General features: G+C 39.6%; 1 protein-coding gene across 1 annotated transcript; it reads right to left on the bottom strand.

The window, feature by feature from the left end:
- On the bottom strand, positions 1-14,010 carry RNL (RNAligase). Its single transcript, XM_087543285.1, has 27 exons — positions 13,861-14,010; positions 13,439-13,792; positions 12,022-12,072; positions 11,802-11,884; positions 11,626-11,725; positions 11,119-11,197; positions 10,767-10,890; positions 9,884-9,990; positions 9,638-9,766; positions 8,804-8,868; positions 8,538-8,702; positions 8,232-8,392; positions 7,803-7,834; positions 7,506-7,687; positions 6,857-6,936; positions 6,349-6,414; positions 5,974-6,263; positions 5,230-5,337; positions 4,257-4,354; positions 4,107-4,167; positions 2,139-2,215; positions 1,984-2,055; positions 1,825-1,901; positions 1,402-1,482; positions 1,147-1,249; positions 786-944; positions 1-628 (listed from the first exon to the last, which is right to left on the bottom strand). Exons 1-27 carry the CDS (start codon positions 13,954-13,956, stop codon positions 236-238), a joined length of 3,393 nt encoding a protein of 1,130 aa, XP_087399411.1. The 5' UTR covers positions 13,957-14,010; the 3' UTR covers positions 1-235.
- Positions 14,011-14,990: the final 980 nt, after the last annotated feature.

Here is a 14,990-nt window from a genome sequence, read left to right on the forward strand (position 1 = left end):
TGTATAAAGACTAGTATCAGTCTCGATGGGTCCTTTAATAATAGCTTGGAAATTTTGGGACCTCAACATATTTACGAAGCTGTTGCCATAACTCCTAAGAACCTTTAGTAATCCCTTGAAAATTTCGTGGCATGAAACTCAAAACATATTTACAAAGTTGTTGCCCCTAGCAGTTACCCGAAGACTCCTGATTCTATGCTCAAGTCTACATCAAATTCTAAAACCAAGACAGGAATCAGTAGAAGTCAAGCACTCCTGAGATGGTGATCGGAGGGTCGATCAGTACACATTTTGCTTGTCCTGATGAAAACAGCTGCGGCAGCATGTTTGCTTCCTTTGGTGCAACACCAGGGGCTGTCCAAAGAGTAACATGTGGCCAGTCATTTTTGGAATCGATCTTCTCGCCATTTACAGTTCCAAGTTGTGCCTCAAGAGCAGCCATCTTATCAGTGTAGAGGAAGGCGTTAAACGACACTGGGACTTCCTGATTCTGGTAGACTCCATAGCTAGCAACTGCAGCTACACCATGGGCTCTTTTGTGGGCAAGGGTGACATGAGCCTTGCTTAGGTTATCCTCCACTTTTATGCCGTTGAGAAAATTGTTTACATCACCATCATTCTGGCCCAACTGTTACAGTTACGCAATGTGTAAATGGTTAAATTAGAGCATCATCCATGACTGCTGCATGATGACAAAACCTTGCGGCAGCAGTCACATGACTACGAAAACTAGAACTGGGAAAGTTCATACACCTTAAGGACTAAGTTGAGCATGCATATCTTACCTTTCGGAGAAGGCTCAATATATCTGCCTGGGGTACTGTAACCGCAGCAAAAACGATATTCCCAAACCTTCGCTTTGCAGTATCAGGAGTTTTGACATCACCTTTTGCAACAGCCTTCAACTGTTCCAGTACTTCTTTCACCGCAACATCAAATGGAACCTAATAAATGAGAACATTATAACAAAAGAAACACATCCTCTCTTTCTGTACAGTGAAATTTGTAAACGTCACAGTAAACAGCTTCTTATGATTCCACAGCTTCTTATGATTCCAGAGAATACCAGTGCAAGTCCCTAACTAAAGGTCATCATTTATAAACTACAAATTGCAAAACCATTCTATTGCCTAACAACATGGTTACCTGAATGGATGTAAGATAATTAGCATTCCTTGACAAGACCACACGTAGTCTTTTCTCCCACTGAGCCCATTCTTGAGCATATGAACCTTTTGATGGCTCCACTCTGATATGACATTATTGTGAAAATCAGCCAGCATATAAATAATCATGAATTTAATAATGTGTCGCTAGTTATGAAAAAAATGACAGCTGAAACTGCACAAAGTTTGTACTCCGAGAAGGGTGTACAATGAAAACTGCTTAACAGTTCCATACCTCCCATGCCTGCTTTGATGCAGTCTGAATAAGCTCATTCCCTCATCTAAGATAGTTTTGACATCACCAGGCAATGGAGCTCTGCATGAAATTTAAGTAGCAAACTAGCAGTTCAGTGGATACAAGTACGCAAAGCAACATATCAATCAGAATGTACAAAGAGGACATAGCCATTCTCTGGCACATGACATGAAAAACCACACATTTATCTGGATAACAAATGTATTGAACAAGTTGTCTTCCTAAATGTTTAATCAAGTGAAAACAAAATAAAATGTATAGCTCTACTAACATGGTATTGTAGAGACATGGAATGAAAAATGCATTGCCCAGCCATATAAAAGAATGGGACAAACAGTATCAAGAATATAAGAAACAGGACATTTGATAAACTAGTGGCGGAAATAGTAACATTAATCTTACCTCTCTGGCTTCAGGAGAGGCATCTTAACCAAAGAGCCAAAACGCTCATATAATTCACTTTCAAATTCTCTTCGGCACTGAAATTAGTTTGTTGATGAACATTGATAATTTGGTATATTCCAGCAGGAGTTGAAACAGTTTATCATTAAATGTACATACCTTGCCATCATAGAGGTTGTAAAACATTAGCAAAATATAGCCAGCATTTGGTGATGATTTGTCCAGATTTCCCTTTTATAAATTGTGGAAACAATTTAGAATGTATAACGGTGAGCATCAACAAACTTGTGTAAGAGTAAATATCGTGTACATACCGGATGATTGACCCGTTGGAGTACACGAAACATGAAAACAGCAAGAGCTTCAAGAGAGAATGGATTTGAATCGGTGCCTGTTGATTCAAGGAACAAGAAGAAAACTTATGAAACTTATTCAAGAACAAGGCATGATCAGTCATAAACAGAGATGTATGCAATAAAATTTGTAATGTCGATCCAGAGTTTTAACAATCCCCTTGCAGGATATATGGAAGAGTGGATTTTCAATCCGGACTCATGATTCTGGAATCGGTGTCCATCTGGATTTTCGCACAGTTGATTTGTTGAATACGAGTAGCAAACGCGTACGCAGTGGCATAGGGATGCAACACATGCCCTCCCTCCCTCCCTCTCTTCTAGGCAGCGCTATAACTCCGACGACGAAAAAGAAATCAAGATTCTTCTTTGCAAGGAAAAGGTCTAGATCCATCATGGTCTGCTGGAGGTCATCCCAACACAGATGTGGTGCTGGGCTGCAACACCAGGAGTGAAGGCATTAACCAAAGAATGGAGCTCGTGACTCACACGTCTTCATGAACTCCGACATCCAGCAATGAGGGTATTGCAACGACGAGATTTAGTATCCTTTCTTGCATTTTCATAACTCGTGAAATGCGAGTAGGCACGAATTCCCCCAATTTGCGACCTACCATAGGATTTGTTATGTAAATAGGTATATGTTCCTTTCCATTAGGAATCGCGATTGTATGGCCAACCATTGTGGGTAGAATGCTAGATACCAGGGACCACGTAACTATTGTTTCTTTTAGGTCCGCTAATGGAGGTGGCCAGGAGGGCACGATAGTCGTGGAGATTGTTTAAGGTGGCGAGGCACCAGATCTGGCAGCGTAGACACCAACCCTGCCAAAGATCTCAGCCGGCATTAGCGTGGCTAGATCTGACCTTTGGTTCCATCCATTCAGAATTGATTGTTCACGGTAGGGTAGATTCAACCAATTGTTTCTGTATATTACTTTTCTCTTACCTGGTGTTATAATCTGGACCATATCTTACCTAATTCAGTTTTTCTAGGATTCAGGGGCAATACGGTCATATTTGAGTCAGACCGTAAATCTGGTGGTGAACCAGTGCGTGTGTTCTTATTAAAATTTGGTTGGACTCCAATTCCTGATAGTTATCTATTTGTTCATGTGTTAGGGCCTCTAAATCCAGAGTCTTGCCACTGATTGAATGGATTCAAATGGAATTGACACTAATTGCAAATTGGTTCTCACTTAATTGGGTTACTGCATCTAAATGGTGATGCTTTGTTCGTGTTAATGCGGCAATGGTTCATGTCGTGAGAATTTTTTTGATAAAAAAGTGGTGATTTAGGCGTAAAGTTTTGATACTCAAAATATTGATGTCTTGTGCACACCTGCTGTTAACTGCAAATCATGACACTGTTAATTTAGATTAGTCAAGCCAATATTGCAGCGAGCCTTTTCTCCTTAAAAAAACAATCAATGGTGATGTCAATTGCAAATCTTAATCACGAACTATTCAAATTTTGAAGTAAGACCCATGCATGTGTTTAAGTGGGCATGCCCCGGCACAGAAACATGTTTGGCCGCATTGACTGCCGTGTCCCATGAGCCAGGCCACCCTTCCGCGGATGAAATAGGACATCAAGTAATCAATCTCCCTACCTATACTGCTGGTGAATACATCGACATAGCCGATCCCAATGCACCTGTGCGGACATGATTGCGAGCTATCAGGTGCTCGTCCACCAAAACGACTTATTGGGAACCTAAGCCCCTATTGTGGCAAGTCAATAAGAGGCCTCACTGAGACTATTAATGAAGTCATGGGGTCCACATGATCTCTGGATTGATTTGAGTGCGATGCGTCACATTTCTCTCACAATTCAAACAGATGCAGAAGTTCCCAGAGAAATGCAATTTGATGTTTCTCTTTTGAGTTCCTTGCAAAATGAAAAATAAATAATGAAGCACAAGTTACCTTCAGAATCAGGAATAACAGGAACAGCAGCAGCCTTTGTCATCCCACACATATCCTCAATCTGGAACAAATGATTTATCAGTTCAGTTCTTCCTATATTGTCATAACCAATTTTCAAGGGGAAACAAAGCAAGGAAACAGTAATCTTGCCTGCCGCCAGACTTCCTCATTTGGTGCATTTTTATCAGCGAGGGTTATTCTAAATGGTTTCTTTTTTCGCTCATCAGCAACCTTTTGCCAGTATCTTCCTGTAAGGGTGAACAGTTAACAAAATGGTCAAATAAATAATGTATTACTTTGGCCGAAATATAGCACCTAAAACAGCAGGAAATTTTTTAAGCAATAAGTAGCGACACAAAATTTGTGGCAATCTGAAAAACACTGACACTGATATACTGATAAATCTCTACTGCTATAATGCGGCAGTTATGAAATTGGATTTGCCACACTTCTTTCGTTTTCGCGTCAACGCAACATTGGCAGTCCATTTCTCAGCTATCTAGCAGGCATGCAGACGCGTAATCGAACAGCTAAGAACTGCCGGATTCGCTCCCTGTTCTGGCGTCCCAGGGGGGATACACGTGCCAAACTCTGCGTACAATAATGAACAGAAAAAAAAAGTCAAACTACATCGGCATCCCATGCGAGGGGGGTTAACAATATTCCTGTCACCTCATAATATGCATGTGCGGCACCGGCACAGCAACATGACTTTGCGTATTTTGCCCCTCTCTGTATGTAAATTATACTAGCTCTGAACATGTTCTTGGTCCGAAAGTGCTCCGGAGATGTAAACTGGGGATAATGTTCTATCTCTAATCAACGCTGGCTAAAGTGGTCTACTGTCCATGGAAAATGTATTTCTTGGCAAAAAGCAAAGCTTATCAGCTGCTATTTAGAGAATAATGAATAATATCTTTGTCAGAGCAAGGCACACACCAATAATCAATTATCGTGGTGAACAATAGGGTAGTCCTAGAGAAGGCACAGCTGTGATGATCTACTATATGTGACCACTAGAAAGCTGCAACAATTGAACGCATCCACACTCCAGTTTGTAGAAGATCTAAGAACAAGTTGGGCCCGATGAACATCAGTAGAAAATGTTGCAGACGTTCCATACCTTTAGTACGATCTCCCATCAAACTATGAAGAGGACGATTATCACCAAGGCCACCGGGCGTGTTTAATATTTGCTCACATAAAGCAGACTTCGCACAACCAGGTATACCTGAAAGAAGAATAAACATGACAAAAGAAGATAATGAGCCATAGTAATTACTAAGCGAGAAATGTTTGGCAGCAGATATATTTTATAAAAAACTGTTTCAGGTATGAACCAGGTGTTGCATGACTTCATATGATACGTTGATAATAGAGATAAGAGGTAATATATATATATATATATATATATATATATATATATATACAAACACGGCATTACTGAAGAAAACAAGGTTTGTCTGGCATTGAGGCATACTGACACCAACCTTAGGGCCTATACGTATGCCCATTGGATTTATAAGCTTAATCCAGGCAGCCAAAGCCCAAAGAACAAGTATTTTTTATGCTTACGGATATGAACATCTGCTAGTACCCAACTTCTATGGCTAACTAATCTGCTTTATCTGGTTAAGCTATTAAGTTCGATAGCTGACATAAGCTAAAGCCACGCCAAATAGGGTTCCTGCATCTTATGAATGCTCAAGCGTGTTAAAAAATTCAGAACCGAGAATCTGTGTCGTCCTTTTTTTTTATCTTTCTTGAGCAGTGGTAAACATTCTCAGTATCCCGATTATTACAATCACTGAGTACAATTCAAAATCAATAAACTTAAGTCTCAGAATCTGGTAGAAATCAAATTTACCAGGAAAGAAGACAATAAGGCCCTCAGTTTTCGAAACAACGTCCAGGGATGTCGACGTAGGACTAGAAGGAGCTGTCCCACGTTCTGCTTGAAGGTCACCCTCTTCATCTCTCTGTGCATCAAGTATGGCCAAGAAATTTTCTGTTTGAACCAAGTCACCAGCAGCCCCTATCAAAGCCTGGTTTGCAGGACTACGCTTAGCATATTGTTCAAGGAAAGGTTCTGCTTCGCTAAGATATGTTGAGGATGGCAGCTGCTTATTTTGATACTTTCTTCTGATGTATACAGCCCTGCAATGGGTAACCAGTTTAGTTAACACAAACGTTTGTAAGAAACTAAGGATAAATGCTATGAAGAGAGAATTTAGCAATATACCATTCGTCCAACATTTTGGTGAGCTCTTTCTGCTTACTTGCTGATGTTCCCCAAATCTTCATTTGCCTATTTAACACATTCAGGAACATTAATATCAGGGAAAGCACTGCTTCTATTCAGTACAAAAGCAGCAAGACCATGTAATTAGTCACAATTGGCAACTCAGCTACAGCAATTGCATGTGGTAGAATCTTCAAGCATGAAATAATCACTTGCCGAAGGAAAATTCTTGAATTTCACAAAATTATAGACATCTGTGTGTCCCTGCCTTATAGGTATTGCCATTCGCTGTTATATATATACCAACTAGGTTGAAGGCTGGAGGATGTGTTACAACTGTTTTCTGAAATTACATAAATTATGTAGAGCACAAAACTAAACCAGCAATTATAAAGTTCACAAAATAGTTAATTGTCTCTATTGGCATTGATTTCCTATCAATTGTTCGAAGAGAAGCAGAGGAAAGTTGAAGCTTGAAAGTTGGATAAGATTGGCCTACATGGCATACCTCAGGTAATAAGTTCTATACGCAGATGGGCCATCTTTGAAGAGGGTGGACAGGCCATTCCGAATTAAAAATGTCCTTATCTGTCAGGTAGAAATACAAGAAAATTCTTAGAAAAACATATTCAGCAAAGTTAAACCTATACAGTTGTAGACCTCTCCCATGTGCAAGAATGAAGAATCTACTTAAGGAAAGGGAGTCCAATAGTCCATAGAGAAATGTCAGAGGGAGATCCGCAGGAAGTAACAGGAATGCACAACCATAAGCATGCATATTAGTACCATTGCAAAACTTAATTACCAAATTGAACATGATAGTAACCAATCCCAAGTAAACAGGATAGTATTCATCTATACCAATATAAAAAGACCCAAAGGGGTAGATCCAATTAATCTCGACCATCAAATCATGTCAATCCAACAACCTAGACTGCTTCGATGTCGAGCGCTCAACACGTTTAGCGTGCAGTTAATTTCATGCCAAAAATAGTGCTAATCACATAATAACACGCAAATAATATCCTACTTAATATCCACATGCACTTAATATACTTCTAAATTAACGTGCATTGCACGTACACATTGACTAGTATCTCAAGAAGTTGACCAAATGAGCCAAGTCCCAAAAGAAGCTGAAAACAATAGCAAAGTACCTTATAAGTCAGAAATTTTAGTTTAACCATCAAATTTGAATCCTCGTCAGCTAGACCATCCTTACTTGACAAACTTGAATCCAAAGCACCATTGATATTTCTCAGTAAAGTGTTACTGTCTTTGGAAAGTTCAGCAGCCTTCTTATTATTCGCCTTGAACAGGTTTACATCAACAAAGAAACCTAACCATGAAACGTAGATCAGTCAAAGGCACATCAGTGCATGCATTAATTGCAAGAGTTAAAAATTGATTGTCATGAGAGGTGAGAGTTTTATATAAAAAAAGGTTCAACTTACCTCTGTACAGTGGCCACAACTCTTGATTTTTCCTATAAAGGGGAATGCAGGATTCATTAGACCTAATAAATCTCAAAAAGAGAAGAATAAAGAAAATACTTCCATAAGCTAATGAGATACTCTCTCCATTTCATATTACAAGGCGTAACTAAGTCAGGCGTGGGAATTCAATAAGCCCATTATTAGTATAGGAAAATGACCATGGTAGCCAACTAGCCATGAAGTCATTGTCTATGGAAGGAGAAAACAATTAGTATGAGTATTTAACCATAAAAATGAAGGGAGATGAGAGATGAATGGTGGCAAAAGCAAGAAAAAATAGTTACTTCCAAATGCAGGCCTTATATTTTTTAAGAAGGGTGCAAAATTAAACTTTATAGTTTGATGAAATGGAGGGAGTCATACACAAGGATGATTTCACAAGCTTACCTCATCTCTTGCTGATAGCGTCTAAAAGCAGAATCACTGTACACATGGATAACCATCTTGTAACACAAGTTATCATTTGAAAGAGAATCAACCTTTTGATAATTCCAGTAAGATTTGAAAGATGCAGAGAAATTTTTCCGCTTCATCAGACCAATCATCTCCTGTAACAGTCCAGAACAGGAAGAATTACCATATAACAAGCTATTGGCTTACTGGTGTTGCAGTTATCATGCATTTAAAATGGAAGTATCTCTATTACGGTCAAGACAATGTATTGTTGGACAAGAACCAATAAAATCTGCTAACCTGTAATTTCTTAGTTGCATAGTCCGTGGGATGTGCTTGCAAAAAATGAGTGACAACTGATTTATCAGCATTTCGAGACTGGGGCTCAAGACCACTGTATCCAAACCAATCACGGTGGTCTGGACACATTGAAGATCCAACATTTTCAAGAAGTGCTTTAATTTGCTGTGATGTAAAAGTAGAAGTTACAGCAAGGTAGAACTAATACAAAGTTAAGACAAAGCACGAAGGAGAGGAGAATACCACTTCACAACATTAAATATTACCTGCTTCTCATCTGACCTATTAGCAGCACATATGTCTCGTAAACTTGGTCCTAAATCAGAGTCACCTGCATATAATAGTAACTCTGTGAATCAGTAGACATATAAAGTGTTTACAACTTCAAAGATAAGAAGTCCCAAACAATCTCGGAACATGATCAAATGCATCAGAGAATCTTTGTTAGGATAGATGCATATTGTACTGACATTAAGGTTCCCAGATCTGTGACACCACTTTCCAAGAGTGAATGTTTCTTTTTTTTTGTTAGATTGAACTCGAACCACCTATGATAAATTGATAGGTTGAACTTAAAACCACACGGACATTCATACTCCATACTTTCATGTTTGCTGGATCGTTTCCTTTGTATTCACTTGAGAAGAATTGATCAATTGTGATTAACCTCTGTGATCTACAGATCCAACCATGATATATCAATTGCTAATGATTACAAAATAGTTATGCATGTAATGTGTAGACATTTTTTTTGGTAAACGGCAAATCTCTGTATCTGTGTATCGGACTATCGGGTCAATATGTATTTGACTATAAGCATTGGTGTTGCAGAGTTAGCTCAGAGTCGGAAGCACACTAAGTGACTGGCAGGATTAGCGCTGCCATATGGTATAAAAACTACAAATATAATAAAACCAAAAAAAAGGTAGCCTGGTTTTCTTTATATGAGAAGAAGTCTTATTAGGTGACTTCAATTTTTTTTAAAGAAACTTAATATTTAGATGAAAGCTTGGTCAAGGTCATCTATATATAAACCGAACCTTCCTAAATAACTCACCTATTCACTCAAACAACAAGATAAATTCATTATAGTGGCTTACCTCCATCTAATGAAGGTATTGGAAAGTTCCTCAAAACCTCTTCCATTTGAACTGAACTTTCACGACTGACAATACGGGCAACCAGACCTTCAAGAATCTCACCCTGCACCATTACATGATCCTTTGACCCTAGAACAAATAGTTAGTACTTTGATAGTGGGGAGAGATAAAAATATACCAGACCAGTTTATAGCAGCAGTGTAGAGAAAAGAGTACAGGAAAAAAAAACTTTCAAGATGGTCATACCTGGCACAGATATATCAGCTATTTCATCAAGGGCTTTGCATACAGGTGTGGCAGTACCCTCTTCACACAAAGCGTCATAGGCAGCAAAGAATGAAGTGGCAGATTTCCTAATGGAGATGTAAACAGAAAGCATAACAATGTTATGAGCGGACCCGGCGCCGAATGAATATGTGCATTCATCTGAAAGTGATACTTGCATGCAATCAAACAGAGGAATGGAATGAAAATAGCTGTTTGGTGACAGGCACCAAGAAAAATCTGTAGGACAATCTCTAGCAATAATGCAATATAGACAGTTCACTTAAGAGCTCCAAGAGGATGCACATCAACATAACAGTTGATGATACACAGGAGAACAGAACAAGAATTTAGTAACTTCACGAGCATAAGTTGGCTGATTTTCATATTCAAGCAACAATCTACTGTGGCAAACATAATAACATCAACATAACAGTTGATGATACACAGGAGAACAGAACAAGAATTTAGTAACTTCACGAGCATAAGTTGGCTGATTTTCATATTCAAGCAACTACTGTGGCAAACATAATAACACAGCACTTGCTTTTGAAACACTGGACGGTTGCAAAACATGGGATGTCACAATTAAGAAGTGGATTGGAGGTCTTCTCTCTTCTGTACAGTGCGACTACATGAGGTGCCATCATTAAATAAATAAATTAATTGTACCAAGTCTTCCACCCTCCCTTAGTCCCATTAAATGGGCAATGCACATATCATGTCAAACGCCTTATTTGTACTGTGGGTGTGCATATATGAGCGTCTGCGTTTGTACTGTGTTTCTAAAAGTAATTGTGTCAAACAGGGCAGCCAAACACTATAGGCGGAGAACCTTCCACACATGAAGTTATCAGATGGGCACCTTGTGGAAAATAGCCAGACATGATTTGTTGGTAGCCGCCATTTCCGACAAAATGAAATCACCTCTGGGGTAGAATAGAACTGAGGCTTGCCATGGCCCAATTCTGTCACAGCTGTAACCACAGCTGCACAAAAGCCAAAATATAACTGATATAACATCATACCAAAGGAGATTATCAATAATGAGGAAGTTGATGAACTGGAACAAATGCAGCAGGTGACTTCATACTTCAGAAGGAAAATGTAAGAATAATGCAGCATTTACAGCTTGAATGCAATATCAGAATGAAATGATGGCGAACAAAGTACACGTTGAACAGTGAACACTTTAGTCAGGAGAAAAATAGGCATACCATAATCATCCTTTGGCCTTTGCCCATGGTCTCCTAATACAGCTGTCACAAGTTCCATTGAAATACATATTCGGTTTTTCTAGAAGCACAAAACAGGGGCAAAATCAGAAATCTTAAGAGAACTGCTGAGAACAAAAGGCACAGAGGATAAAGTAAGGATGCTTGATTGTGCTTAATTCCAACAAACTAGCTCCAACAGTCAAATAAGCACCAAGGCATGTTTTGATTTAATTGGTAGGCATTAGATTTTATATTTGCTTATGTGAGTTTGTACAAATTAGGAAAGATGTCAAAATTTGGAGCTGTGATGAAAAAAAATCAAAGTGCAAAATACATATATATATATATATATATATATATATATAATAATAATTACCCGAGTTGCACTTATACTGTAAGCTAAAGAATTGATGTGTATCAAGTACTGAAAGGCCCAGACACAGGAACATGGAGAACAAAAGTCAACACATGAAATTCTTGACAAAAGCTGCAATGGGTGTGGAATACCTCGAGAAAATCATTGAATTCCGCTTGCATTTTAGGAGCTTTGCTGCCCCAAGCTTCACGAAATAAGCGACCCAGGACAAAAACGCCCACGGCGGTGAAGCTACAAGCCGAATTTATGCCTTCAGTCAGAACACAAGTAGCTCAAGAAATAATGCAGATAAAAGAACAGAGCATACATATTTCCAAAGCTGTTCTTGGCATATGCACCACCAAGGTGACCAGCATACATAAACAGAGATCCTGAGTGCTTTTGCGTAACCTGGAAAAACATAATATCTTAGCAGGATAAACACTTCTTATTAGGCAGCAGGGTAATCACATCGAACAAACTGTATAGACTCTAGTTTTAGTTCCCAAAAGGCAATTAATTAGAAGGAAATAACGAATTAGACATACCTCAATGGTGGCTAATCCCTGTGACACAATCTCAATCATCCGAGTTCTTGTCTGCAATCACACAGGTGGGGTCACAGTGAAAATTCTAGTTAATATTCCATTTACTAAATGGGAATAAGAGACACTAAATGAGCCAGATCCCACTGTTACTAAAATATCTCCTGTATAGTTAGTTCATTAATATATTCCATCAAGAACAACTAAATACGTTCATATTTATCAAACCCATCAAGGTCTATACAGCTACATTGCAGATTGCAGACATCATGTTCAAGCATCCAATGGCTGAAAGTACAATGGAGTGCATGGATTACTCAGCAAAAGAAAAGAAAAACTCTTATATCACAAATGCAATGAAACCTAGCAAAGTGAGCAATTCTGATTTAAAAAGTTGGAAAAAAAGAAAAAAAAAACTCTTATATCACAAATGCAATGAAACCTAGCAAAGTGAGTAATTCTGATTTAAAAAGTTGGAAACTAGGCTCCTTTTACTCTTTTAGCATTGCGGTAGATTCTGATAATTCCGTTGAACCGCTTTTAGATATTCTTATTATATTTTGTTTGTTGTGTTCCAAATCATACAAGGACAATAACTGGAAAACTAAATTTATCTATTGATCTGATTTACTAAAAGGAGTAATAGACTTTCAAGTTTCAACACGCTCTTTTCAAACACATCAACCGCAAACTAAGCCCAAGTGTAGCAGGACAATTAAGGTGGCCTGTCTTATAACCATTATAAAGTATGGCTACTGGAAACAGGGGAACAAGGTCACAAATCATGATGTTCAAGGTCTATACAGCTACAATGCAGACTGCAGACATCATTCTCAAGTATCCAATTGGCTGAAAGTACAGTGCAGTGCATGGATTATACTCTGAAAAAACTCTGTTTCTGCACAGTGGAACAGAAACCTAGAAAAAAAACGAGCAATACTCTTTTAGCATTACAGTAGATTATGAAGTTCCATTGAACCGCTTTAGATAGCCGCGTGTTGCATTTATTGTGTTCCAAAACCATATGAGAACAATCAGTGGAAAATAGAATTTATGGATTAATCAGATTCACTAAACAGAGTAATAGACTTCTCACACGTTCTTCTCCAAACTAACTTGTAGACAAGCATATCACATCAAACGCAAACTGAGCCCGAGTGTACCAGGAATATTACGGTTGTCCCATCAACTAAAAATCAACTAAAGTTGGGTCAAGGTATGGCTACAGGAAACTGTGGAACTAAGTCACTACTCGTAATGCGAAATGTGTCCACAAGCATCAAACGATCATGAACACCGAGCAGTTCCCCGACGGTTACTCGGGAGACACTTGTGTTGATTGTCACAAGGTGATCGAAGCAACGAGCAATTCAACAAACACCTAGATGATGATGAGGGGGGGACCCAACCAACCACGCACCTCCTGATCAGATTTCTCGTTCTCGAACTTGGGGTAGAAGGTGGCCCTGATCTGCGCCTCGGTGAAGGTGTTGTTGTCCACCGAGAACTCCGCGGCCCCCTTGATCAGCCTGGAGAGCTTGTCGCCGGCGCCGCCCTGCTCGGCGGCGGTGACCGCGGAGGACGAGGACGAGGACGCCGAGGTCGCGTAGCCCCTGGGCACCCACACCTGCGCCGCCCCTGCCGCGCTCGGCGCAAGGGCCATCCTCTCGACGGCCGCGGACGAGGGGGCCGGGGCGGGGGCTGGGGCGGGGGCGGGGGCTGGGGCGGGGGCGGGGGCGGCCTTGGGCTTCCATCTCTGATGCGTCTGCTTGCCCTGCGGGAGACGCGGTTAGGGTTTGGGGAGCTCGAGAGGGGGGGGAGGAGGAGGGAGGAGGGGCGTACGTGGTCGCGGCGAGGAGGCATTGCGAAGGGCGGGGCGGGGAGGAGGAGGGGGAGGAACCGCCTGGGGCTGTGGGAGAGAGAGAGGGAGAGCGACATATAAGTGCTGGCCACGCCGGGGCGGGGGATGGAAGAAGTCGGTGGGGAAGTGGCGCCGCCGAAGGCACGGCAGGTTCAGGAGGGTTTAGCGGCGGTGGCAGGAATGCTAATGCTAAGACTTGGGCCGGGCCATTTGGGACGGCCCGAGGCTCGCCTGCAAATGGCACTATTGTGGGACAGCCCACTACCAAAGTTACAGCAGTTGAAGCAACAGAGCGCTCGCCCAGCGGGCTTTTTTCTCAGTGAGCAAGCGCTGGATTTTTTAGCATCAGATTTTCTTGTTTCATCCTTTCTATGTTTTTGTTCATTTATTTATTCTTACTTACATTTGGATTCTGAGACATTAAAAGTGTTTGTGGCACATTTTAAAAACACAGTATAAAAAAATTCACGTGGCTAAAATGACGATCGCATTAAATAATATTGGTGACATTTAGAAAAGTGTTCGCACGTTACAAAAATGTGCTCGTGACATTTAAAAAATATATGCATGAAAATTTTTTGTGTAGTTTAAAAAATGCTTCATACCATTTAAAAAATGTTCAATGTGTATTTCAAAAATGTATTACGTTTATTCAAAAAACATTCCGATGTGTATTTCGAACAAATATTTATCACGTAGTTTTAAAAATGTTTATACAATGTAAAAAACGCTGATTAATTTAAAAACATACCATTAAAAAAGTTCAATGTGTATTTAAAAATGTATAATATGTATTTAAAAAAGTTCAAGACATGTATTTAAAGAAATGTTCATCATGTATTTGGCAAATGTTCAACGTGTATCAAAAATAAGTTCCGTGTGAATACGAAAAATATACAATATGTATTAAAAAAGTATGCATTATTAAAAAAAGAAACTGATAAAAACACATATAATCAAAGAAGAAATAAAATAAATAAAAAATGAAACATGTATTGAAAATATTGTTAGTAGCCTTTACCCCCAAATTAAATAGATATCTGACTATTCATATGCAACATGAGTTAGTTCCTTCAATAGTTCGGATATTGAAATGCAACATGGCAGATCT

The sequence above is a fragment of the Triticum urartu genome, chromosome 2A, assembly GCF_056163025.1.
Source record: "Triticum urartu cultivar PI428250 chromosome 2A, HENAU_Tu73, whole genome shotgun sequence".
Lineage (NCBI taxonomy): Eukaryota > Viridiplantae > Streptophyta > Magnoliopsida > Poales > Poaceae > Triticum > Triticum urartu.

What these genes read in the sequence shown, in the direction of transcription:
- RNL (XM_087543285.1), bottom strand. Translation starts at nt 13,956, where the DNA reads ATGTCGCTCTCCCTCTCTCTCTCCCACAGCCCCAGGCGGTTCCTCCCC. An exon ending in ACGAGAAATCTGATCAGGAG is followed by an intron (nt 12,073 to 13,438) that starts GTGCGTGGTTGG and finishes GTGTGATTGCAG; the next exon opens with ACAAGAACTCGGATGATTGA. An exon ending in ACCAAAATGTTGGACGAATG is followed by an intron (nt 6,264 to 6,348) that starts GTATATTGCTAA and finishes TACCCATTGCAG; the next exon opens with GGCTGTATACATCAGAAGAA.